We start from the raw sequence: 24160 nt of genomic DNA on the forward strand, positions 1-24160 counted from the left end.
TTTTAAATATATTAAATACATATTCTCCAGCACTGCTTCCTCAGAATTTTGCTTCAGCAAAACACAGATGAAGCCCAAGAATCTGCATTTTTAGTGAGTGACCAGAGTTGGGTCAGGTGCAGATTCTCTAAGGACATGAACTTGAAAAATGTGTGAAAATTGTTAACTATGTGAACGGACAACAAGGCAGAGTTAGCTAACTCTGATCGCTCCTTCACCTCCTACATAAAGAGTAAATAACTCTGATTAAAAACATGACACATATACATTTTAGCATTTATCTAAGCTCATAATAAAGGAAGGACAATACCAGATATTAGAAATGAAGAGGGAATGCACCCAAGCCTAGTACACTAAGAAGGTTCAATGGTTTGCAGAGTAGGCACAGGCATTATGGTCTAGTGTTTCCTGTTTCACCCTCATACCAGGAAGATGTAAGGACTTGTTCTTATCTGGGAACAGAGAACTGAACCAAGATCTTTGCATAAACCCAGAACCCTGGAAAATCTACCTCTAAAAACAACAACAAAAACAGTCTAGGAAAATTCCACCTACTGGCCTAGAATGAAGTGGTGAGGCCTGCCGTCTAGCTAGTAGTCTGACAAGGGGAAGAGGCTCCTGGGAAAAATCAGAGTCCCAGGTATAAGTTTGCAATCCAAGCTTACACACCATCAGATGGGTTCCAGGAGCAGAAGCAAGAAATAGAAACCACAGTGAAGGAACAAATATATAAATACGGAATTACATGATTTCTAAAAACGAGGTCAATGAAAGCTAAAACTGAGTAGACAAGTATACTAAGAATAGATGCAGCTAAAGAGATAATTAGTCAAGTAGAAGAAAGAACTTAGAATAAAATACTCAGAATAGGGGCCTTCGAGATGGCTCAGTGTGTAAAAACAGTTGTTGCCAAGACTGATGACCTGAGTGTGACCCCCAGGACCCATGTGGTGGAAGGAGAGAACTGACTCCAAGCAGTCCTCTGATAGCCACACATGTGCTGTGCCAAATGCACACATACACAAGTAGATAAGTGCAACAATAAATAAAATATAAAACAGAATAAGTCAAAGAGAGACAGGAGATTGAAGAAAATACTAATTCTTAAATAATTCTGAGAACTGGGAAGAGAAGAAAGCAACACTGAAGAGGTAGATGATGAGAATTTTCCAAAACTGATAAAACTTGCATAATCTGATGAAACCTACCAAGTACTGAGTAGGATTGGTAAAGGCAAATCCATCACAATGGAACCACAGGTACCAAAGCCCGAGGCAATTCTTAATATTAACTTGAGAGCAAGAGAGATAATGTAGCACCTGAAGTCTACTACCACCTGTCTTTACAGGTGTCAAGTGGGGGCTGGAGGGATGGCAGCAGGGAAGGGCGCTTGCTGCTCTTGCAGAGGACCAGAGTTTGGTTCCCAGCACCCATGCTGCCAGCTCACAACCACCTCTAACTAACTCTGGCCTCCACAGGTACATGCGTGCACACACACACACACACACACACAGAGAGAGAGAGAGAGAGAGAGAGAGAGAGAGAGAGAGAGAGAGAGAGAGAGAGGATGTCTCCTTTAAAAAGTGTGAAGAAAAATCAGAAATCTTCTATGAACAGAGATACCTATTGGGGTTTGAATGTGAGATGTTCCCCATGGACTCACATTTGAACACTTGGTCCCTGGCCGGCAGAGCTATTTTTGGTGACTTTAGAACCTTTAGGAAGTTCCTGGCTGGAAAAAGTAATTCTTGGGGAACAGGCCTTGAGGATTACAGGCCCCACTTCCAGCCCAAGTATTTTGCTTCCTGGTCTGCAGAGATGTGAGGAGTCTCGGCAATATGCTCTCACTGGTGTGAGCTCTGCTGTTTATTCGGTGCCATGCTGGACTGTACCCTCTCAAGCCCAGAGTTAGAATAAGCCCTTCCTCCCTTAAGTTGCTTCTGTCAGGTATTTTGCGGAGAGGTGAGAAAACCAACAACTACAGTAGCTTCAAGCAAAATGCAAGGAAAGAAGCCAGGGAGGAACTTTTCTATCCACTTAAATGTTTCTTTGTGACATAAGGCCAGGGGGGTTTGCCACCTGGTTGATGATAAGAGCCAGCAATCAGCAGCAGCCCTCCAAAGGACACAGAATTACACGGAACTCACAGGAATGATAATATGGAATTAGTATATAAACAGAGCCCTTCCTTGGCAACCAAATCTTTTAGTAAATGACTAACAGAATAAAGAAGACTGTCACACAGATGGAAAAATTACATTCGGCTTACCCAGGACAAGAATGCTGTGGAGAATTTGGAACCACAAAGGAAACAATAGATGAATACAACTCATGGTGTATTGTTTGGGAACCTCCTGAAGAGCAGCCAGCCCCCTGGAAGGATGCCAAGCACAGTGTCCCCAGGGAGCTGGAGGAGGTCCCACCACCTGTGGCATGGGGGCCACATACTGGCATGTTTCCAGCCTGCATCTGAACACTGCCACCCTGCCAAACATTCCCTGCAGATCCTCTAAGGAACCTGGTGTCCTGGATGCTGGTCTGTAGCATAGAAGGAGATTTACGCCAATCTGAAACTCCTCATCCATTCTGTTTCCATCATAGGGCCGTTATGAGAATCCTTCCTCCATGTGCAAGGAAAACACCCAATCAAACCAGAAAGCAGTCACCCATTTGGTTATATTTTTGTTTCAATTATTTGCTTTTTCACTGAACATTTATTGAGCAGCTTTGTGTTCTTGGTGCTTGCAACATAGGCTTTACACAGCACGATTCCCACGTACAAACTTCAAAAAGAGGACGCCAAGACCATTTTGCTTAGGGATGAATAAAACCCTTAGATGGTAACTCTACACAGGAAAGCAAGAAAACGATCCCCGTAACATTTAAGATGATAGGCGTATTCAAGGGGAGGCTAGCAGAGTCTTGGTTGGCAGCCCATCCTGCTGCACAGTCTTAGGCTGGCTGGGGAAAGGGACTTCACAGATACGGAGAATGGGTTTAATGGAGCCATTAGGGTTTAATATAGAATTTAAACTCACAAAATAAATATAACAAAAATAACTGGCTTGTCAAGGGCAAGATAGGGCTTAGTGTCGCCTGCAAAGGGGCATAAAGGAACTCTTTGGGATGATAGGAATTTTCTATATCCTCAGGTGGTGGTGATACCAGTACTCGGGTTTGTCAAAATGCACAGTAACAGGGTGACTTTTACTGTAGGCAAGTTATAACTCAATGAACATAGGGGAGGAAATAGAAGACAAAAGTAAACTAAATACTTGTCTTTCATATTGGAGACCAAAGAGAATTGTGTGATGCAGTAGGTAGGTGTTTGAGCCATGCCCTGAATCACAGCCCCGGTGAGGCAGCTGTAGCTGGTACACCTGCCTATGACCTTGAGGTACACGCCCCTGGGGCATGGCCATTCGGGGACCCTTAAGACCTGGGATGCATGTATGCAGCATTGTCTTGGCTACCTTGTGGTTTGGATGCTGAGATCTTGGACCAAGCCATTCAGCATGGGACATAGCTCAGCTTTCCTGGACCCTATGATAAATTTGGGGCTTGTGAGTTTACCCCCAGATAAATTCCTTTGATCATTAAGCTGATTCCGTGGATTGCTAGTGATTTAATCACATTAGTGTGAAGTTAGTAAATCAACAAGCAGCAATATAAGTGTTAGTAAGCACACCCCTGTCCCCCCCCCAAAAAAAAAAAAACCACTGAGCAAGCTTCTTGACAGTATTATAGGAGAAAAAGGCTACTTTCTGACTCTATAATTTTGCTGTCTGCCTATTTTTCAAAACCATTAGCATTTTAAAAATTCTGAAGGTTTATAAACACGAAGTTGGATGTGGTGGTTCACGTCGGTAATCCTAGCATAGGGAAGTTGAGGTATTGTCTCTGAGGGTTTGAGGCCTGCCTGGATTATGCAATGAGTCTCAGGTTTGCTTAGGCTACAAATGAGATCCTGTCTTGGCAAACAACGACTGAATCAATGGATGGATGATAAACACAGAAGAGTCCCCTAGAAGGACAAAGAACTTCCTTCTCTTCCCCACTGATGCTCTGTGCAGTGATGCATTCAGTCTGGATCACGTTGCTGCTCTCTTGGGTCTCGAACAGTTCTTTCTCCCTCCCCTGACTTCCATGGCCTTGAAGTTTGTGAAGATCCAGGCAATTTGTGCTTCAGTTGGTTTGCTGGGAGCATCCTCTAGATCCAACCCACTGAGGTAGTTTGGTCCTGATACCACTGACAGGATGCTGTGTCCTTACTGCATCTTAGTGGAGTGGTCCTGGGAGGCCACCTATTCTATAAGTGAGACCCTCCTCTTCTGTGCTCCTCACTGTAAAACCGAGTTTTCTCCACTTTATAACTGGTAAGTTTTGTTTTTTGTTTTGTTTTGTTTTGTTTTTCGAGACAGGGTTTCTCTGTGTAGTTTTGGTGCCTGTCCTGGATCTCACTCTGTAGACCAGGCTGGTCTTGAACTCACAAAGATCCACCTGCCTCTGCCTCCCGAGTGCTGGGATTAAAGGTGTGCACCAACACTGCCTTGCTTCATATAAATATCTCAACCACTGTGAGCGCATACACATACATACATACATACGTACATATACTTGCATACATATATATTTTATATATATATATACACACACACATGTATAAGTATACAAACTTATACACACATGCACACATTCATGCACACATGTTCTGTATGTTCATACCTGAAATGTCACAGTAAACCGTCTGCTGGTAGAGCTTTGCCTCTAGAGGGTTAAAGTACACGGTGATTTCAGCTGATGAGTTAGGCCAGACATCGCCTTCCTGAAACATGAACAAAAAAGGAAGGCATTGTTTTCAAACCATAATTCCCTAAATTTTTTCATATATTTAAAAAGTACATGAAGTTTTGACACATGTATGGACAGCAAAAGGGTCCTTATGGTCAAGATGCATTTCCTAAGCAGGTCCTTTGGTGTGCCACAAGAACACCTCAGGTCTACTCTTCCCGAATTTCTAACACATGTGTTAACTGCGTGTGTCATGCTGTGCACTGGATCTCCAGGACTCACGGCTGTGTATTTGTGCTGTTTGACCAACACCTCCCTGTTTGCCCATAATCACCCTCCGAGCCCTGGTACCTGCCATTCTACGCTTTGTTTCCACAAGTTCTGTTTTTAAAGCCTACACACACATAAGAACATGCTGTATGGTACTGGCCTTTCAGGGTCCAGCCTGATTCACTCACCAATATTGTTGCAAATGTCAGAGATACCCCTAAAGGGTTTTGCATTTATTTACACACTCTTGCAGATGTGTGCATGCCACAGTGTGCATACGAAGGTCAGAGGACAGTCTGCTGGAGATGCTTCTCTCCCTCCACCATGTGGAGTCCAATAATTAAATTCTGCTTGTCAGTCAGGCTGGGTGGGAAGCACCTTTCCCATTGAGCATCCTGCCAACCCAACAGCGGATCCCTTTTAAGGCTGAACAATATTCCATTGTGTGTACATATCACATTTCTTTCTCCATTCGCCTGCCCGTGGATACTCAAGTAGTCCCCCAGGCTGGCTATTTAAATCATGCTGCAGGAAACATGGGACTGGGCCTGTGCAATACTAAGTTTACTTTCTTTGGGTCTGTAGCAAGAAGAGAGATTCTGGGTCACATGGTAGTTCTATTTTTAATTTCTTTGGGAACCTTACATTGTTTTCTGTAATGGCTATACCAATTTACATTCCCACTAAACCACACAGCAAGGCTGAAATCCTGGGAATCTGAAGGAAACACTTTTACAACACATGAGGAAACACCATTTTACTCAGCAGATGTAGACTTACACTTCTTGGTAACTTATCAAGTAGCACAAATTTTGAACAAGCTTTAAAGAGAATGTCAGTGAGTTTATGAATATAAAATGTATTAATGAAGAAACCAGGAAGGGTAATTTTTTTTTTCTTGAAATGGAGTTTTATTACGAAGCCAAGGCTAGCCTCATACTCATGATCCTCTGACTCTGTCTCCTAAAGTGCTGGACTGCAGGTGTGTGTCACCACGCTTTGTGGGACAGGGCATTTTTAAGATATGTGTGTTTAGTGACTGCAGGGAGCTTAGCCATTAGCCGGGTGTTGACATGAACATACATGACAAAGGTTGTCCCTATAACAATAGGGTCCACAGGAGCCCAGGAGGAAGAACTATCTGGCTTCCTCAGTGGAGGCTCTACCTTCCTAACTCTGAAGCGACAGCAAATAGAAATACTCCATGGAGCCAAGTAATGGCCCAAGGGGCAGACAGTGGCCAGATCGGAACGTTTCTGACCCAGTCAGCCATCTCTCGCTTTAATTCAACCCACCGCAAGCCATAGTAAGAAACCCAGGTTTTGCTACTATGATGGAATAAGCCACATAACCCTGATTTAAAATATTGTACTGACCGTATAATCTGGTGTCTCTTCATTAATTTCTCAAGCTGTAAGAGGTGCTAAGTGCACCTGATTCTGAGAGCCCCGCCCCGCCCCCAAGGTCTGGAAAGGCCATGTGTTCAGTAAGAGCTCCCTAGATGTTTATTGCCCACCATCCATGTTACTTCCATGCCACTTAGAAGGACCAAACTGAAAGGGTGAAAAGGCAGGGGGAAAATATGTGCTCTTTCCCAAAGCTTTTGAAATAGGGCTGAATGAGCACAAGTACCAAACACATTTAGAAATCTATACACAGCTCAATAGAAAATCAAGGCAAGACAACTTAATAAATAATTAGGCTCTAGTTTCAGACAGTCCCCAAAGCACACCAGATCTAGCCTGGCTGGAAGGAAAAAAATCCTCCGAGAATAAAGAATCCAGAGGAAAGCAAATGGCTGACCTCATCACCTTGCAGAGGTAAGATCCTTGGTTCAACACCAGCACCTGAAGAACAGGCAACATCAGACAAGAGTGGAAAACGGGAGGCAGTTTTGATTTATTTATGAGAGCAATCGGAATGACCTATGACTTTCTCAGGCAGTGTCCCTCTGCACTTAGAGTTGGGGGGACACCAAGGCTCCAAGAAGCAACAGTGAGGCTACAAAGGTCAGGAAGTGGTTTTGCATCCCCAGGAAGTCCTCCGTCTCCAGCATCCAGGCAGAGGTGGCTCTTGGTAGGTGCTTGTTACAGTGCAGTGAGTCAGCTGTCTCTGCTCTGCTTGTACCTTACAGAGTTATCATCAGACACCATTCATTTCTGAAGCCTCTTCCTGCCCTTTTTGTCAAAACCATACAATTGTAGTGGCAGGGAGGCCCCTGAGATCTCACAGGGCACAGGGAAGTCCAAAGCACTCTCCTAGACTTGGAGATTTCACTGTAGAGCTTTGCAAGACCTTGAAACAAATATTCGTTCCATTCTGATAAATGGAAAATACCTGGCCCTTTGATTGGTACTAGAAAAGGCAGACAGGCCAAGCAGATATGGCTCAGCCATTCAGCCAAATCTTCAGCCAGCTGAAGGTATGCCAGTGGGTTTCCTCCCTAAGAATGACTGGAGATTTGGGCGTCTGTCTTCCTAATCCATGTGATGGATGTAAATCTGTTGGTGTGTTTAGACCCCACTCTGAGCAGACACTGAGTAGATGCAGCCAACTTGCTCCAACACAAACTGACCAAAGTACCAAAGGACATTCTGGTTCCCCAGAGAATCCATGCTAGAAAAATGTGAGTAACCAGAAGTGGCCCCCAAAGGATGACCTAGAAATCGGATTATTTCAGAACATGTGAAAAGGAGCCTTATGAATTGGGGTAGGCCAGACAATTTTCATGGTCTCCAAGCCACAGAGTCCATGGTGTATGCACAGACAAAAGGGAGCATGGCCTGAGCCTCCAAACACTTTTGAACCCGCCATAGTTAAATAAATCTGCTAGGTAAAAATGAAGGGTGGGGAAATGAGACACAGTTGAGAGGTGACCTGGATCCCAGGGAAGGGGGTACTGACACCCAGGTGAGATTGTGAGAGGATCCTCTGGTGACAGAAGGCCAGCATAAGGAGCCAGTCCATAGAGCTCCGATTGAATAAGGACCTGCACTGGAGCCTTCGCATGCAGAACTGCAGCAGCTTTGCTGACTGAGGCCTTTGCATGCAGAACTGCAGCAGCTTTGCTGAGTCTGCAGCATCCACTCATACCCTGATCTTTTTCTGAACATGGGGGATAATTCAAGGACAAATGCTACTCTAAAGTCCTCTCCTGGGTCACAGCATGTGACAGTGAACTAACAGGGCTGAGTATCTGTCACAACAAAAGTGTGGGCATTCCATTTCCTCTCTCGGAGGATGCTGGTAGTGTGAGGCCATTCGCTACTTCTACTTTTCAGCTGGGCTTCATTAAAAAGTGAAACTTCTACTTCTTTCTAGAAAAAAAAAGTCGGTTAAAAAAAAAGGCATGACATTTCCTAGCAAATCAAAAGATAAACCTTACAAACAGGCAGTAAGCCCAAAATGGCCCCACTTTACTCCTTGCCTTGACGCGTCTCATCTTACTAGTCCTGCTGAAATCAACTTCTGGGCCACTCATGCTTCTGGAAATGCCTTCTCATTCTTTATTGCTCAGCCCTGACATTTCAGAAAATCAAAACCTTCAGAAATTTCCCTTCTGGCTCCAGCATCAATATCCTGTCTCCCTGGACCCCTGGAGCTGCCTCCTCCCTAGAACCCTGCTGCTCCGGCTTCCTTCTGTTAAGTCTCTGACCATTTTCCCACTCCAAATGGGAACCTGAGTTTAGAGGACTCAATCTATCACTATTACCCTGACGTAAAAAAAATACAGTGGCCCTCAGTTCTACTACAATCATTTTCCCTTTGCTCTTAATATTTTGTCTTTCCTCTACTCTATTTTGAGTAGGACAACTGTATTTCATTCGTCAATCAAATGACTTACTAGAAGGAATCAACTTTGAATTTTTAAGTTTAATGTTAATTCTATGCTAATTATCCTAATATTATATTATTATTCGTGGAACTTTCTAGCTCTTTCTGAGTAAGAACAACAAACCAAGCAATTTCATGGCCAATGATGAGCCTTTCTGGATGCTCTGAGCATGCAGCCACTGGTCCCGTGACAGCTGATAAATATGGCGAGAGAGGTGTCCTTAAAGATGACTAACATTTTTAAAGGAAGGGTTTTCTTTGTCTCACAGTTTGAGGGTACAGTCCATCGTGGCAGGGACATCAGGGCAGCAGGAGCTGGAGGTGGCTGGTCACACTGTATCCACAGTCGGGGGGAGAGAAAGATGGCTGCTGTTCAGTTCATTTTCTCATTTTTATTCCTGGCTTATGGAATGGTACAGCCCACATTTAGGATGGGTCTTCTAACCTCAATAACTGACAGATGCCATCTGAAGCTGCTACAATTCTTTTACACTCAATGTCCAGCACACGCATGAAAATAGATAGTGCCAATTAGATGTCTGAATGGGTAATGGTGGAAGAATTGATTCCAGCAAATTGTCTTCTGATCTCCAAGCATACACACACACACACACACACACACACACACACACACACACACACACCAAATGAATGAATGGATAAATAAATGTAAAGATTAGACACATTGAAAGGCAGGAAAAAGTGATCATAATGAAGTGGAGGGGACATACAAAAGTAAATTCTCAGAAGAGCCAGGTGTAAGGGTTAGCAGACAGGTAACTGACATACTTTCAAAAAGTTGTACTGGATCAAAGGGACTTTTGTGAAAACCTCTTTCAAAAATTCTTCAAAAAAACAAAAAACAAAAAACCTTGAAGGATCATTTCTTGAAAGTCTTGCTAGGTGGAAATTTAAAATACAAGAACAGTTAGTTACATGTGTCTTGCTAGGTGGAAATTTAAAATACAAGAACAGTTAGTTACATGTGTATTTAACTTCCTTGATTGATCTGGAAAGCAGGACTCAATGTTTACAATAAAAATTCTGATGTGTAGCTTTCCAGTCAATTTCTAATTTGCAAAGAGACAAGTGTGTTGTAGTGGTTTGAATAGGTATGGCCCCATAGACTCATGTTTAAATAATTGGCCCATAGGGAGTGGCACTATCAGGAGGTGTGGCCTTGTTGGAGGAAGTATGTCTCTGTGGAGGCGGGCTTTAAGGTCGCATATATGTTCAAGCCATGCTCACTGGGACCATCTCTCCCTGATGCCTGTGGATCAAGATGTAGAACTCTCAGCTCCTTCTCCAGCACCATGTCTGCCTGCATGCTGCCATGCTTCCTGCCATGACAACAATGGACCAAACTTCTGAACTGTAAGCCAGCCTCAATTAAATGTTTTCCTTTATAAGAGTTGCCATGGTCATGGTGTCTCTTCACAGCAATAGAAACCCTAACTAAGACACTTGTCTAACTCAGAATCTTGATTTGGCAAGTGTTTCCAGAGAGCTCAGGTTCTCACCACTGCAATCACTGCCTTGTACCTTATCTTGTCCAGTCTTCACCCTTGTGAAGTCCTTTCATCCCCCCTTTAAAAGTAGAAAACCAAGGCAAAGTGAGGTAAAGGATCTTGCCTAAGCACAAACCAACAATAAGTGGCAGGCCAGGGTCTATGCTATTTCCCCTAACTCCCTAATCCCTCTGCAATTCTAAAAGTAGGTCAGGCCCACCTCTCTCACCAGGCAGACAGAAAGGGCAGACATTTAGAATCTACCACTAATATGTGGATTTATCTGTCACAGCCTGCCCTGGTGGTCCTGCCTGTGGACAGTGTGGCACTGTCCACATATGCTTGAGTTCTTTTAGAAGGTGACTCAAAGCAGGTTCTTTTGAGGAACGAAGCCCACATGAGCATGTTAACACTTCTGAGAGATGCATGAGTGGGACTCTATCATGCTCCCCTGTGTTGAGTGAAGATTAAGGCCTGGTCCCTTCCGAAGAAGATATGGGAACAATGACCTCAAGTGGAGCTCTGAAATGAAGTGACTTCCTTCATGCTTGGTGGCATAAGCATCTTCAACTACTCCATCATCTCCTTTATGCAACAAGAAGAATCACACTAGTCCTAGCTACTCCAGAAGCTAGAGCAGAAAGACCACTTGAGGGTATGAGTTTAAGAAGAGCCCAGGAGATCCCATTTCCCAAAATAAGCAAGCAAACAAAGAGAAATTTTCCCAGAAAATGAAAACATGCTCTCAAAGTCAAAGTTCTGTTTTGAACTTTTAAAATAAGATTTATTTATGAGTGTGTATGCCTGTGTGTGTATATATGCATGTAGGTACGTATGCACACACACATGCAGATATCCACAAAGGCCCGAAGAGGGCATCATATCCCCCTGGAGCTGAAGTTACAGGCCTTTGTGAGCCACTGGATATGGGGATGGAAACTGAACTCCTGTCCTCTGCAAGAACAGCAAGCACTCTTAAACATGGAGCCATCTGCCCAACCCTCAATGTCAAAATTCTGTCAGTGACCAAGCTACCAACAAAATGCTGTAATCTTTTCTACTACTCACAACAGATCCAATCAATAACAAAAACTTTGGCTACCTTTGATGACACTTGGTGTAAATACCAACTCTCTCAAACAACAATGGCCAAATCACAATATGGAAGTATAAAAAAATGACAAGTAAACTATCCTTGTTGTTGTTGAGAGAAAAGTCCAAATTGACACAAGGCTTGCAAAGAGATTGGCTACTCAGTTACTTCAGCTGGGACAAGATACTGTAAGTCAAGTCAAGTTGAGATTTTCAAAATAATGCCCATGAAAGTTCCTGAGAGAGAGCTCTACGATCTGTCCTTCTGGCAGAGGAAGCTTCACAAAAGGCACTATCTGCCTTGATTTCATCTTCAGCCCAAACACACAGAACTCCACGGTGTCCTTAGCTAGTGGAGGTGGCCATGTGTGGTGTCCAAGTCTTTCTCTCTTTCCCAGAAAGGAAAGGTGTTGACTAACTTAATGAGCCATGAGCAACCTTGCTCTTTCTAAGGCTTCCCTGGACCTCCTTCCACCCACACTGGTTCTTCAACACAATAGTGAATGTTCTGGTACAATTGCCAAAAAGTGGGCCTTAGTACGAAGACCTGAAAGGAGAATCCTAATGAACGAGGCTGGGGTGGAGGGGAGCACACTGGCAGGGCCCGTCAAGGGCAGTTTGCCCTCAGCAGATTCGTGTCCTTGGGCTCCTTCCTGGTGTCCATTTCCAAGGAGTCAGCACCACGTGTTTGCCTTGTGAGTCACAGCTAACGATCGGAGCCGGGGACAAAAAGCACCGAGTCTCTCTTCTTGCTAGCCCTCTGGACTTGCACCCAACCTGGCTCTGCTGAGCTCACCCACTCTGCCGAATGAGGAAAAGGATCAAGTAAACTAAATTTGAGCTGTGCTCTACAAGTCTGAATTGCTAGAGCAGCACGTTTCTCTCAGGCTTAAATAACATCAGAGCACGGGTTACTATTACTTACATAGTGATGAAGAAATGATCTGGTGTCTCTCCCCTTTGATAGCTCAGTTAGGTGAAGCCTTGGCTTCCCCAGGGCTGCTGGGTTAAGTCTACTCTGATGGAGGAGATGTAGGGTAAGGGGAGCAGGAATGTTGGGCCAGCTCAAACACTTCAGACATGCAGCAGGCGCTAGTTGGGAAAATATCTTGAAATATTCAGACCTTTCTTTTTTGAGAAAATAACAAGTGTTCCATGTTCAGAAAATTGCTGTCTTCAAAGTGTGACCTGAGCCAGCAGCATCACAGCTCAGAGACAGGATGGTTACATCTGTATTGAGATCTCAGGATTGCTAGACGCCCGTGGGAAGCAAAAGTTTAATTCTCTTTTTGCCTGGTGATATTCTCTCACCCTTCAATTTCCAGAATTGAGTTTTTGTCTTTTGAATTTCTCTCTTTCAGGGGTACTCAGGAGACTTGAGCAGAGGAAATAACAGAACAAGATCATCAAAGTTCAGCCAGATGTGGTCCGCCTGGCACAACTGAATATTATATTTATGAAACAGTCAATTCCATTTGCTTTTCTGGAAGGCACAAAACATGCATAATAGACTCAGTATGGTAGGTTCTTCCTGAAGATGGGGAAAATCTCATACGGAAGCGGGTGGCTTGACAAATCACCAGTAGTCTGCATAGTTCCATGCCTTCCTGGTCAGCAATAAATGGAGAAAGCCAAGCTAATGACATTAATATGCCAAGATACTATCAAAAATTGATGTATGAGAAACTTGAAGTAAATAGCTATGTCTCATATGCTCTAATGAGTACACAGTATCCTAATGGCTGTAAAATATCAGTAGATAAATAACTACCATTTTACAAAATCCCTTTTGGTCTTCTGTCTCCTGGTTATTTTGGGTCCTTAATGCCCTCTAAGTCCCACAAATGACAAAATCCCAGCCCTGCATCAGTAGAGTAGTGGCCAGCCTCCCCTCTGTCCATATCCTGAGGAAATAGGAGACATAAACAGGCCTAGGGCTCCGTGGCTCTGTGGCCATCAGGACTCAAGATACCCAAATCTAACTCCTCAAAGTTTAAGCAGCAGACCCAATGGCTGTGTTTACAGCCTCATTTCACAAAGAATGGGCATGAGGAGTTTGCTAAGACATGGGACCTGTCTTAGTTTAACTTTTCTGTTGCTGTGACAGAACACCATGACTAAGGCAACTTGTATAAGAAAGACTTTGATGGGGCTTCTGGTTTCAGAGGGTCAGAGTCCATGATGGCAGGGCAAAGCTACGGTAGATGGGATAGCTGAGAGTTCACATCTTGATCCATAAGCAGGAGGCAGAGAGCTAATTGGGAGTGGCAGGAGTCTTTTGAAACCTCAAAGCTCACCTCCAATGGCATACCTCCTCCAACTAGTTCATATCTCCTAATCCACCAACTGGGGACCAAGTATCCAAACATGACCCTTTGGGGGTATTCTCATTCAAACCACCAAAGGACCAAATGGTGAGGCGGTTTTGGAACACAGTAAGAACTTGCTACTATAGAATTTGGGGCCTACAGGATTGAACCAAACTACTCCTCATATGATAATATCAATCACATGAGATTTAAATTCAAGCCCATCACCACTTCTGGGGTCAGGACTGATTTCCTGGTCTTGAATTTCCTTGCTTTAAGGGAAGAGCCTCTGAAACTGGAACAATGTTCTCATAAAATACTCAATATGCAGGGCACACAGCCCACAAGCAGGACTAAGCTGAACTTTAGTATTAGCTGATGTGTTTGAGAATAAAGCTATATAGATGTAGACCTGATAACATAAGATGAGATTTTTCTATTTCTGTTTTTTGTTATTGTTGCTTGTTGGTTGCTTTTGTCTCTCTTTTATGCTTACCTCACTTGAACATGCTGTTCTTCCTCCATGGCCAGAGGCAAAACAGTCAGCCCATCAGAAGGCAAGGTGGTCTCTCCCCCTGCTGACGACCTTTTGCTTTATTTATTTGGGTAGAATATGACTATTCGGTTATTAGATCAGCTGGTAACACTGCTTGCTCCTCATCTTTTCTGCGTCTGCTGCAAGATGAACTCAGAGCAAGAAGCTGTTTAACTGGGATCACACCATAGACAAAGCTAATCAGCAATGCACAGCTAAGCTGTCAGAAAGTAAGGAGCGACCATTTGATAAAAGAGACCTGACAGTGAGCAATACTCAGAAGTTCAGTAGATAACAGTGCAGGACCTGGTGCCCTGGGTGTGGAGGAAGCTCTCAGTGGGTGTGTGCTACTTTCTCACACTCTGAGACCCCAGCATTTACTCTCTTCCTGGGTTCTCTTGAGGTGGGTGCATGGAGATGCTCTTGTAGCCTCTAAGCCTGCCCTTGATCCCCCTGTGTAGTTATATTAGGTATGTTTTCAAGATTGAGCAGATATATTTTAGATAGACAGGTTATCTTCAAACCCTTCAGAGATCTACAGAATATGGCATTTAAAATGTTTTAATAACTTAGAAAATTTTTCTTTTTTGTTATGACTATGAGACATGTCGGCTCCTGACAGTACCAATCTACTTCAGAGAAAATACTGCAATTGGAGTTAACTTTCATTGTAGCAAAAGTTAGCCACTGGACAACAAAGTATCCTCGAATCAACTGCTGACAAACAGGACAGACAGGACACGAAACAAAGGACTACTGATTCTTGTGAAAACAAGTGTGGTTATGGCTTTATCAAAAGGCATCTTCTGAGGCCAGGACAATATAGCACCATCCCTGAAGTGGCCTTCGCAATCTGGGAAAGGTGCAGTGCCCTTTTCTTCGAAGGCAGCTGAACAGGCAGTGGGCCGATGGCTTCTGATGTGCAATGGGGAGGTAGCTGAAACAGTTATTCTTGAAGAGTAATTAAGCTCACACCTCTCAACAGAAGAATGGCATTTAATAGAGGGATGTGGAGAAGAACGGGATGCTGAAATGAAGCCACATACACACATAGTCAAGAAGAATGGACAGCTGAATTCAAAAAACATCAACAATTTCCAGAATTTAAAATCCTGAATCATGACATGACACTAGTGGAATTCAGGTATTTCTGGTATATAGACTGCTCTCACCCAATGTGAGGTTGAACTGTTGACCTTGTGTACATTCTACTTCACAAATGAGTCTGTCAGATACGCTAAGCCTATAGGCTGAAGATGATGCCCCAACACTGCGAAGAAACCTCAGATGATTGTCCAGGCAGCTGGCTGTTTCTGTCAACTCACAAGTTTTTGGAAGTTGCTTGCATATACTTCCTGTTTTTATTTTTATTTTTGTTAGCTAATACTATTTCCTTCTTGGGTCTCTGAGGGAGTTGAAGATTAGTTAGTTATAGTTGACGATTAATTAGCATAGAAAGTGAATTAGGTACAATAGAATAGATAATGGAATTATTTTCTCTGAATTTGTCAAATACAAATGAACTAGACATTGTTTAGGTATTTATTACTTGTATATATTGTATATAGTTATTGTACTTTTGTATATAGTTTTTCTTATGTTAGCTTTTTCTTTTTTCCTTTTTATTAAAATAGAAAAGGGGAAATATGGTGATATTTTATTTGTATTAAAATGTTATTTGTATGTTAATAAATAAAGTTGCCCGGGGGTCAGAGCTATTAGCAAGCCATAGGAAAGCAGGGCAGTGGTGGCGTACACTTGTAATCCCAGCACTTGGTATGCTGAGCTGGGTAAGTCTCTGTGTGTTCAGGGATATAGCCATTATTGGACATACATGCCTTTAATCTCAATTCCAAGCAAGGAAAACCTGGAGGCCTATACAGACAGGCCGTGACAAGGAGGTCATGTGGTTGGGTTTACATCCAATGAGAAGGCAGAACAGGAACACTATATAAAGACATTAACACAGGGGTAGTGAGTTCGGAGAGGTAGGACCACTGCAGGAGGAAGGGTAAGGTTTTAGCTCTTAGCTCTGACCTCTTGGCTTTCTTCTTTGCATTGGTTCTGTGTTTCTTATTTAATAAGAAGGTTGGTTACATCTACACCCCTGCTCTTAGAACTCCCATGTCTTCAATAAAGACCGTTACAGTAGCCTCACAGATCTTGAGATCTTCTGGTCCTGAGTTCTCTGGACCTCTTCCAGCACCAATTTTAGTTCTGCGTTTCTGAAGCTCCCTGGACATCTGTAGTAATCTCAGATTTGACATGCTCAGAGCCAACCTCAATATTTTCTGATAGCTATATATCCATACACCATTTATTAGCACTGGACCAGGTGCTGGGGATGAGGATAAAGCATTTCTTGGTCTTAGGAGCTCAGAGTGTGACTCCAAATTAAAGATAGAATTTATGAGTCAAAAAAGATAAGACTGGCCTATTCCCAATATTCACAGTTCAATTTAGTATATAATGAACCCACAGTCAATGGAGAGCAGATGGCTAGTTTAGGCCACATTTACTATTTGCAAAGCCAAGACCCAGACCAGAACTATTAATTTGCCAATTTCTATCAAAGACGTCATAATTCCTCCAGTCACTTGTGAGCTCTACCACCCTTACAGTGTCTCAATCTCAATGACCAATCAAAAAGCACATTGTGTCTTCCTTTTGACCATGTCTCATATCTGTCATCTCCTTTCCTTTCCAAGTACCCCGGGACTGTTCCAGGTCACTATTACCCTCATGAAATCATCCTGATCTTGGCTGCAGACCAGTTTATTATGCCCCTTGTCCTCCATCACCTTCCAGTGACTGACCTGTACCATCCAACTCTCCCTCTATCCAACCTCTTCCAATTCAAGCCACATGGGTATCAGGGTAAACTTTCTAATCCCTGTTGAGCATCCCACTCTCCTGCAATGGGTCTCAGATCTTCATCAGCACCGGCCAAACTGGGGCCTACAGAATGTCAGCTCCAGTGTGTGTTCTGTGGGAAGGATCTGCTCACGGCGAAGTACTGTTTGAATTCTGCCACTCAGACAGCCACATTCTCTTTCCACATAGCCCCAATTTGTTGGACCCCCAAACTGCTTTTGCAAAGAACACACAACACTGTCTCTCAGATCCAGTGTCTCCAGAAAAACACAGTGGGAGACAGGGAGCTGTAGGCTGAACATGATAGGCCACCCTCCCCACAACTCAGCTTCCAAAGCAGAAACTGTTCTGCTCACTGCTGTTCATCCTGCTGGGAACAGAGCGCTTCCTGTCCCCATGGCTTCCATGATTTCTCTAACTGGGAACACTCCCTCCCTATCCACTTAAACCACAGCCTTTCTCCAGTGTCTGGTTCCAATCTCTTCTGTGAATTCTCCCAAAGCTCTCGGCTGAGATTACTATAGCTCATTCACCTGTCTGAGAAAGCCAGGCTCTGTACAGGAAGGAACTCATGTGCTATGAAGCTACAGAAATGGCAGGATTTTCTCACAAAATAGCTTCAAAAGTAATTTAAAGGTAGGATTACATGACACGAACACATTCAGTATTTTATAGAATGATCAGATCTTCAAGCAGGAGATTTAAGATCAATCAATAACTTACCTTGAGAATGTAAATAAATATAACTACTATAGATAGACAACAATATGGACCATACTTAAAAATATAAAAAGAGAAATACCATATACCCATACATGTCATTACCCAAAGGAAATGAGGTCAGCACACATAAAAGAAGCCTGCATACTCACGTTTGTTGAACACTAGTCACAATAACCATGCTGCGGAATCAGCCTAGATACCCATCCACAGATGAACACATAAAGAAAATGTGGTATATACACACAATGGAGTATGGTTCATCCATAAAGAACAATAAAATCATGTCATTTGTAGAAAGATGGATAGAAGTAGAGGTCACCATGTTAAGTGAAATAAGTCAGAAAGACAAGTAACCGCATGCTTTCCCTCACATGTACGAGGTAGGATAAGCCAAAAGGTGACCTCAAAGTGCTAGAAACTACTAGGGAAGGTAAGGGGACCAGGGAAGAGGGAGGCAGGAGGGCAAGAGGGAAGTTAGGAGGGGAGATATAACTGAAGCATGATGGATGGTCACATCATAGTGAAATCCATTAGTATGTACAATTAATATGTGTTAATAATTGTAAAAAAAAAAATCTACCATGCCTGACAATGAGAGCTGCTGTCTCGTCAGAATTACTGGAGGAAGACACTGGCAGGGTTCTATGCCTTCATGCTCATTTGTTAAAGAAAAAAAAGTCAAGAGCCCACTAGTGAAAATCATAATGAGAAGAAAACCAAACAGTATATGGAAAAGGCAAAAGGTACCATTGAGTCCACAAAGACCACTTAAACTGGAAATGAGTTTTTCAGAGTTTCATTATGGTATTATTTTCTATATAATATAAACAAATTGGCTTATTTACTTTAAAAGTACATGTCTGTGTGTTATTACTTAAAGAAAATGGTTTGCTTCCCAATGGCAACAAGATGCCCTGTGATGGGAATGCTGACTCAGAGGCTCACCAGGATTCAAAAGCAAATTGAAGGCCATGATTTAACACACACCCCCAGCTCTGGCTTAGTCGAGGAAGCCCAGGAGGAGATCTGAGGTCATTCTAGTGCTCCTACTCTGACTTGGGAATGGTAGGACTTACCCATGGGCTGCACCCCACTCCTGCCAACCACACACTTCTGATCCTACTGCCATCCACTCTTAGAAATTAACAAGAAGCAGACTGAGCAGTGATCACCCTGGCTCTCACTGCTAGCCGGGAAGAATACTGGACCCTGAGGACCTTAGTGTGTCTGAAATCGCCTCAACTGTCTGCTTGTTTTCAGCTCAGCTCAGCCACTTGCCTGCTCACTCCAGTAATCCATTCCTTGCCCTATCTTCAAACTTTACCTATTTTTAATTTTGGGTCTCATCCTGACATAACCTCTTGCTGGCCTTATCCCCACAGCGTCTGGAGACTCCTTTGTTGTTCTGTGCCCTGGAAAATTTTCTGAAATGACAGAAGGTTCAGCCTCAACCTGCATCTCCAAATTTATTTTCCACTCAACTTTTTACTGCCAGCGAACTGACTGGCTCTTGGGACCTTGGATGAACCATTCCATGAACACTCACAATTTTGTTCTCTCAAAGTCCTGCCCTGCGAGACCCACTCTAGATTTCTTTCCAGAAGCTCTCTTTAACTTCTAGACTGTGATGATGACCTTACTCTGACCTAGGGGACCATTCTTACTGTCTCCAGTGACACACAATAGGTCACACGAAACATCCACCCAGAGGATGCGTCCAAGGAGAAAGCCCTGGCTGGGAGACTCACAGTACATATGGAGCCTGTTGCTCGTCAAACTTATTCGGCCATGGGAACACAGATGCAAGGACAATGACCTGCTAAGACAGTGGCACTTCCTGTGGTGATATTTTAATTGTGCTGAAATGTGGTTTTATTTGTATGTTAATAAATAAAGTTTGCCAGGAGATCAGAGGTCATAGCGAGCCAGGAACAGAAGTCAGGCGGTGGTAGCCCACACCCTTAATCCCATCACATGGCAGGCAGAGTCTCTCTGTGGTCAAGGACACAGCCTTTAATCCTAGTACCAACCATAGAGACCTGGAGGTCTGTATAGACAGGCAGTGACGAGGAAGCCTTGTGGCTGGGCTTAGAGCCAATGAGAAGGCAGAACAGGAAAGCAATAAAAGCGCAGGTCAGACAGAAGAAGGTCTCTCGTGTGGGAAACTACGGCTTGGTGGTAAGCTAAAGGGCAGTCAGTGGCTCTTCAGTAAATTCTCCGATCTCTTCGGCTATTGCCCCTGTATTTGGCCCTGTGTTTCTTAAATTTACTGAGACTGTTTAGAATTTCAACTACAACTTCCTACAAGTTTCTTCTCCATTTGGCTTAAACAGCAACAGTGAGGCGATTAAATCAAGCTTTGGACTTCCTCAACTCCTGTTCCTCTCCTTAAACTGTTCTATTCATGCTAAATGGGATATAATGAGCAAGAAGGAGGTAGCTTACTGCATCAGATTGAAAGGCTTGTTAGCAGGGCTGGGGGATGGATCAATGGGTAATGCTAGTCAAACATGAAAAACTGAGTTCAAATCCCTAGCACCCACATAAGAAAGCCAGATATGACCAGGCATGCCTGTAATCCCAGCACTGGAGAGCAGAGACTTGTGGGTCCTGGCAGCTCATTAGACAGCTGGTCCAGCTGAAGCAGTGAGTGTCAGGTTTGGTGAGCAACCTATCTTAAGGGAATAAAGTGGAAAGCAATAGAGAAAGACACCTAATAATGTCCTCCTCTGGCATCTACGTGCACATGCATGAGGTGCACACTTACATATACATGAGACACACAATATACACGACACACACACACACACACACATGCACACAGCTGCTAGAAACTTGCTTCTCAAAAAGATTTACTATTTTTCTCTATGGTATGTATGTGTGTGTTATCATGTATATACATGTACATGTGCATACAGGTGCCTGTGAGGCCAGAAGAGGGAATAGAATCTCCTGAGACTGGAGTCACAGGTAGTTGGGAACAAATCTGGGTCCTTTGCAAAACTGTATGTGCTCTTAACCACCTCCCCAGGTCCACTGCTTCTGTGCTGAGGCAGTAGGGCAGAGTGGTACCGAGTTTGGTCTATAGAATCAGTCCGCTGTAGCTAGCACTAGATAACCGGTAAAGTCAAGGACTGGATCTGCTCTGTTCATGGGTGCCTGGTGCACACGGTGCTTGGTACAGACCATATAACCAAGAACCGTTTATACCGAGTAGATTGTGGACAAAGTCATTTTCAATCCTGGGTGATTTTGTCTTCATGGGGACACCTGGAAGTGACTGAAGAGAGTTATACTGGTCACGGGGGCCTCTAGTGGGTGAAAACAAGCATTTTCACACAAGACAAAGAATTATACATCTACAACATCAATGGTGCTAAGGCTGAGAAGTCCTGCTCTATAGTCAGAACACCAGCTGCTTAAGCAAGCTATGAGACTTAAGGGCTCCTTTCCTTATTTTTATATTGGGGCTTTAATTATATCTTTCAGGGTTGTTGTCAGGTGATTTATGCACAAATGGCACGTCCTGGGCAGTCATAGGAAGCGGGGACCACTGTGACAGGTGCACAGGAAGTGTGACCTGCCGGCATTCTTGCCATCGCCGTTCACACAGCGTCTCGTGCCAATCATGGCCCTGCTTCTCAGGGCTTGTCAGGCCCAGAATGGAGAACCTAGCTGAAGCAGCCCGGCACCCCCACTTGCGTTCACTAAATAGTCGGGTTTTACTCAGGTGCTCACCAGGGGCTCGATGGTGAAAATGTGATTCAGAAAGAGCATGCTGTCTCCCAGAACCAGCTTCCTCTGGTTCTCGAAGGTGCGGGAGAGAATTGAAAGGCGTTCTCGGAGCGAAGGATCCAAGATGCACTCTTCAAGAAACATGTCGGTTTCAAACTTTTCCTCCTTGCTCAGATCATCACAGACCCTAAAGAAAATGAGGAAATGTAAAGGTCACCATGGGACTCGCATGAAGAATTGTGTACAGGTGCTCGCCTCCAGTCTCCTCTCCTGGGAATATCCTCACATCTCCTGGGGTGGTCCTTCCTCGCTCTGAGTCTGCAATGCATGAGTAGGTGACCTTGTTTTGCCTTCTCAGAACTTTTGGAGACCAAGTTGAATGATCTTTTGTCATCTCCTTCCAGAAGTCCTCTGGGATTTCTTTCCCTACCCAAATCCCTCCTGTTTACTTCTGAGACAGCATGTATCTGGACAAATATTTCCTTTTAGGTGATTGTGTTTTCCATGCTTATTTTTAAATTATTTAACATCTGCTCTGCCTCTCACATGGCAAGGATGATTTGTTCCTGTTAAGCTTGCCTCGCTTTAATTCTTTCCCAGCTATTCGATATCTAGGGAATAGAATGTAGAGCTGGCAAGGGCCAGGTTTAGACACTGATTTTACGATCTATTTCCTAGCTCCGAGACTTCTGGGAGCTTCCCAATTCCTCTAAGCCTCAGTGCTTGTTCCCCCCGCAAAAAAAAAAAAAAAAAAAAAAAAAAAAGATGATGGGAGCAGAGTTCCTAACCTAAGAAACGGGGTTTAAAGGTGACCCAGGCCCCGGTTCAGTTCCCGGCACAGAGCGGGTGCTCCAGCAGTACCATCTTCTGCCTATGTCACACATTTGCATTTCTAAGATGCCAAGCCTGTAAGATGCTTGAGCCACACCCACAGATGCTCCTTCACTCACTCTCTAGTTCTCACTCTCTACCATGGTCAGTGAGAGGACAGCCTCTTCCAACCTCTCCTCACTGCCCTTACCTTTCTGAGTGACCTTTCACCTGGACTCTGCAGACTGGCCTGCACTCCCTCCACTACACACTCACACACACACACACACACACACACACACACACACACACACACACTTGCTCCTGTTCCCAGCACTGTACTGCTGTGACCCTGGTGACTGCACATATTTAGCAAGTGAGTGCTGAGTGGGCACCTGAGGTCACTGAGTTCCTGTCTCAGCTCTGACTTTCTAGATGACCTCATACAAACCAGAGGTTGCACTTTGTCAATGGTTCTTTTAAATAACTTCAGTGTTCCGAGCCCTTTGGCTATATAACACAAGGAAATCAAATAAATGGATCCGGTGTATTCTGGATCCAAGCAAGAAATCAGCCTATGCTTCCCTTGTACTGCTAGGTGGGAAGCAGTATCCAAGGTAACTGGTCCTCCTATGCCACTGGCCATATCAGCTCGGAGAGAAAGGAACCCAGTTCTTCTTTAGTTTGCTAGTTAACAGCTACCTGAAAGGCTTACAAATTACACACCATCTGTGTGGTGGTTTGGACGAGAATGCCCCCCATAGGCTCCCGTTTGAATACTTGGTCCCTTGTTGGTGAAACTGTTTGGGAAGGACTAGGAGGTGTGGCTGTGTTGGAGGAGGTGTGTCACTGGGGGCAGGCTTTGAGGTTTCAAAAGACTCATGTCATTTCCAGTGTGCTTTCTGCCTCCTGCTTACAGTTTGAGATATGAGCCCTCAGCTGTTCCTGCCTCCACACCTTCCCTCCACTACCATGAACTGTAACTCTTTGGAACTGCCAGAGAGTTAAAACTTGTTTAATAAGTTGCCTTGTTTGTAGTGTTTTATTACAGCAATAGAAAGCAACTAATAAAGTTTGACACAAGACACTCCACTTGCAGTAGTAAATTCTGAAACAACCATAGATGGAAATAAAGATACAGTTATACTGACCTTCTTCGAAGTATGGGGAAGAACAGTGGGTAAATTATATGTAAGGGTTTCAGATACTCTGGACCTAGAGTTATAGATAGCAGTGAGCCACCATGTGGATGCTGGGCACTAGACCCCAGTCCTCTGAAAGACCAGTGAGTGCACTTAACCACAGTGACATCTCTCCAGTCCACTTTGTATGGTTTTTTGAAGATAAAAAAAAATCAAGTACAAAATATTCTGTATAGAGAAACCCCAATTTTTTCATTTAAAAAAAAGTAAACAAAAAAATACTCATTTTGCAAAGGAATACATTTACAGATACTAAAATATTTCTTAGATTTTTCTCTGGGTCATAAGATTAGAATTGATTTTATCTTAATCATAGATGCAATTTAAAAAAATTGTACATCCACAACATGTTTCATTTAAATTAGAAAACAAGTCGAGTCAAAAATTGAGTGAGAATCAGTTCTCTGCAGATAGAGCACTGCAGACTTTTTCATGGTAGCCTGAGATGCTAACACAGCATGAGGGAGCCCAGGGTTC

General features: G+C 43.6%; 1 protein-coding gene across 1 annotated transcript in view; it reads right to left on the reverse strand.

Annotated features, from left to right (window-relative positions):
- The window catches only part of Hydin (HYDIN axonemal central pair apparatus protein), a 362311-nt gene that overhangs the window by 236832 nt on the left and 101319 nt on the right, over positions 1 to 24160 (reverse strand). Inside the window, exons 9-10 of the mRNA XM_059264008.1 lie at positions 21675 to 21858; positions 4726 to 4825 (exon numbers count right to left, since the gene is read on the reverse strand). Coding sequence (XP_059119991.1) covers positions 4726 to 4825; positions 21675 to 21858 — 284 coding nt within the window. The remainder of the gene's footprint in view (positions 1 to 4725; positions 4826 to 21674; positions 21859 to 24160) is intronic.

The sequence above is a fragment of the Peromyscus eremicus genome, chromosome 5 (assembly GCF_949786415.1).
Source record: "Peromyscus eremicus chromosome 5, PerEre_H2_v1, whole genome shotgun sequence".
NCBI classification, from domain to species: domain Eukaryota; kingdom Metazoa; phylum Chordata; class Mammalia; order Rodentia; family Cricetidae; genus Peromyscus; species Peromyscus eremicus.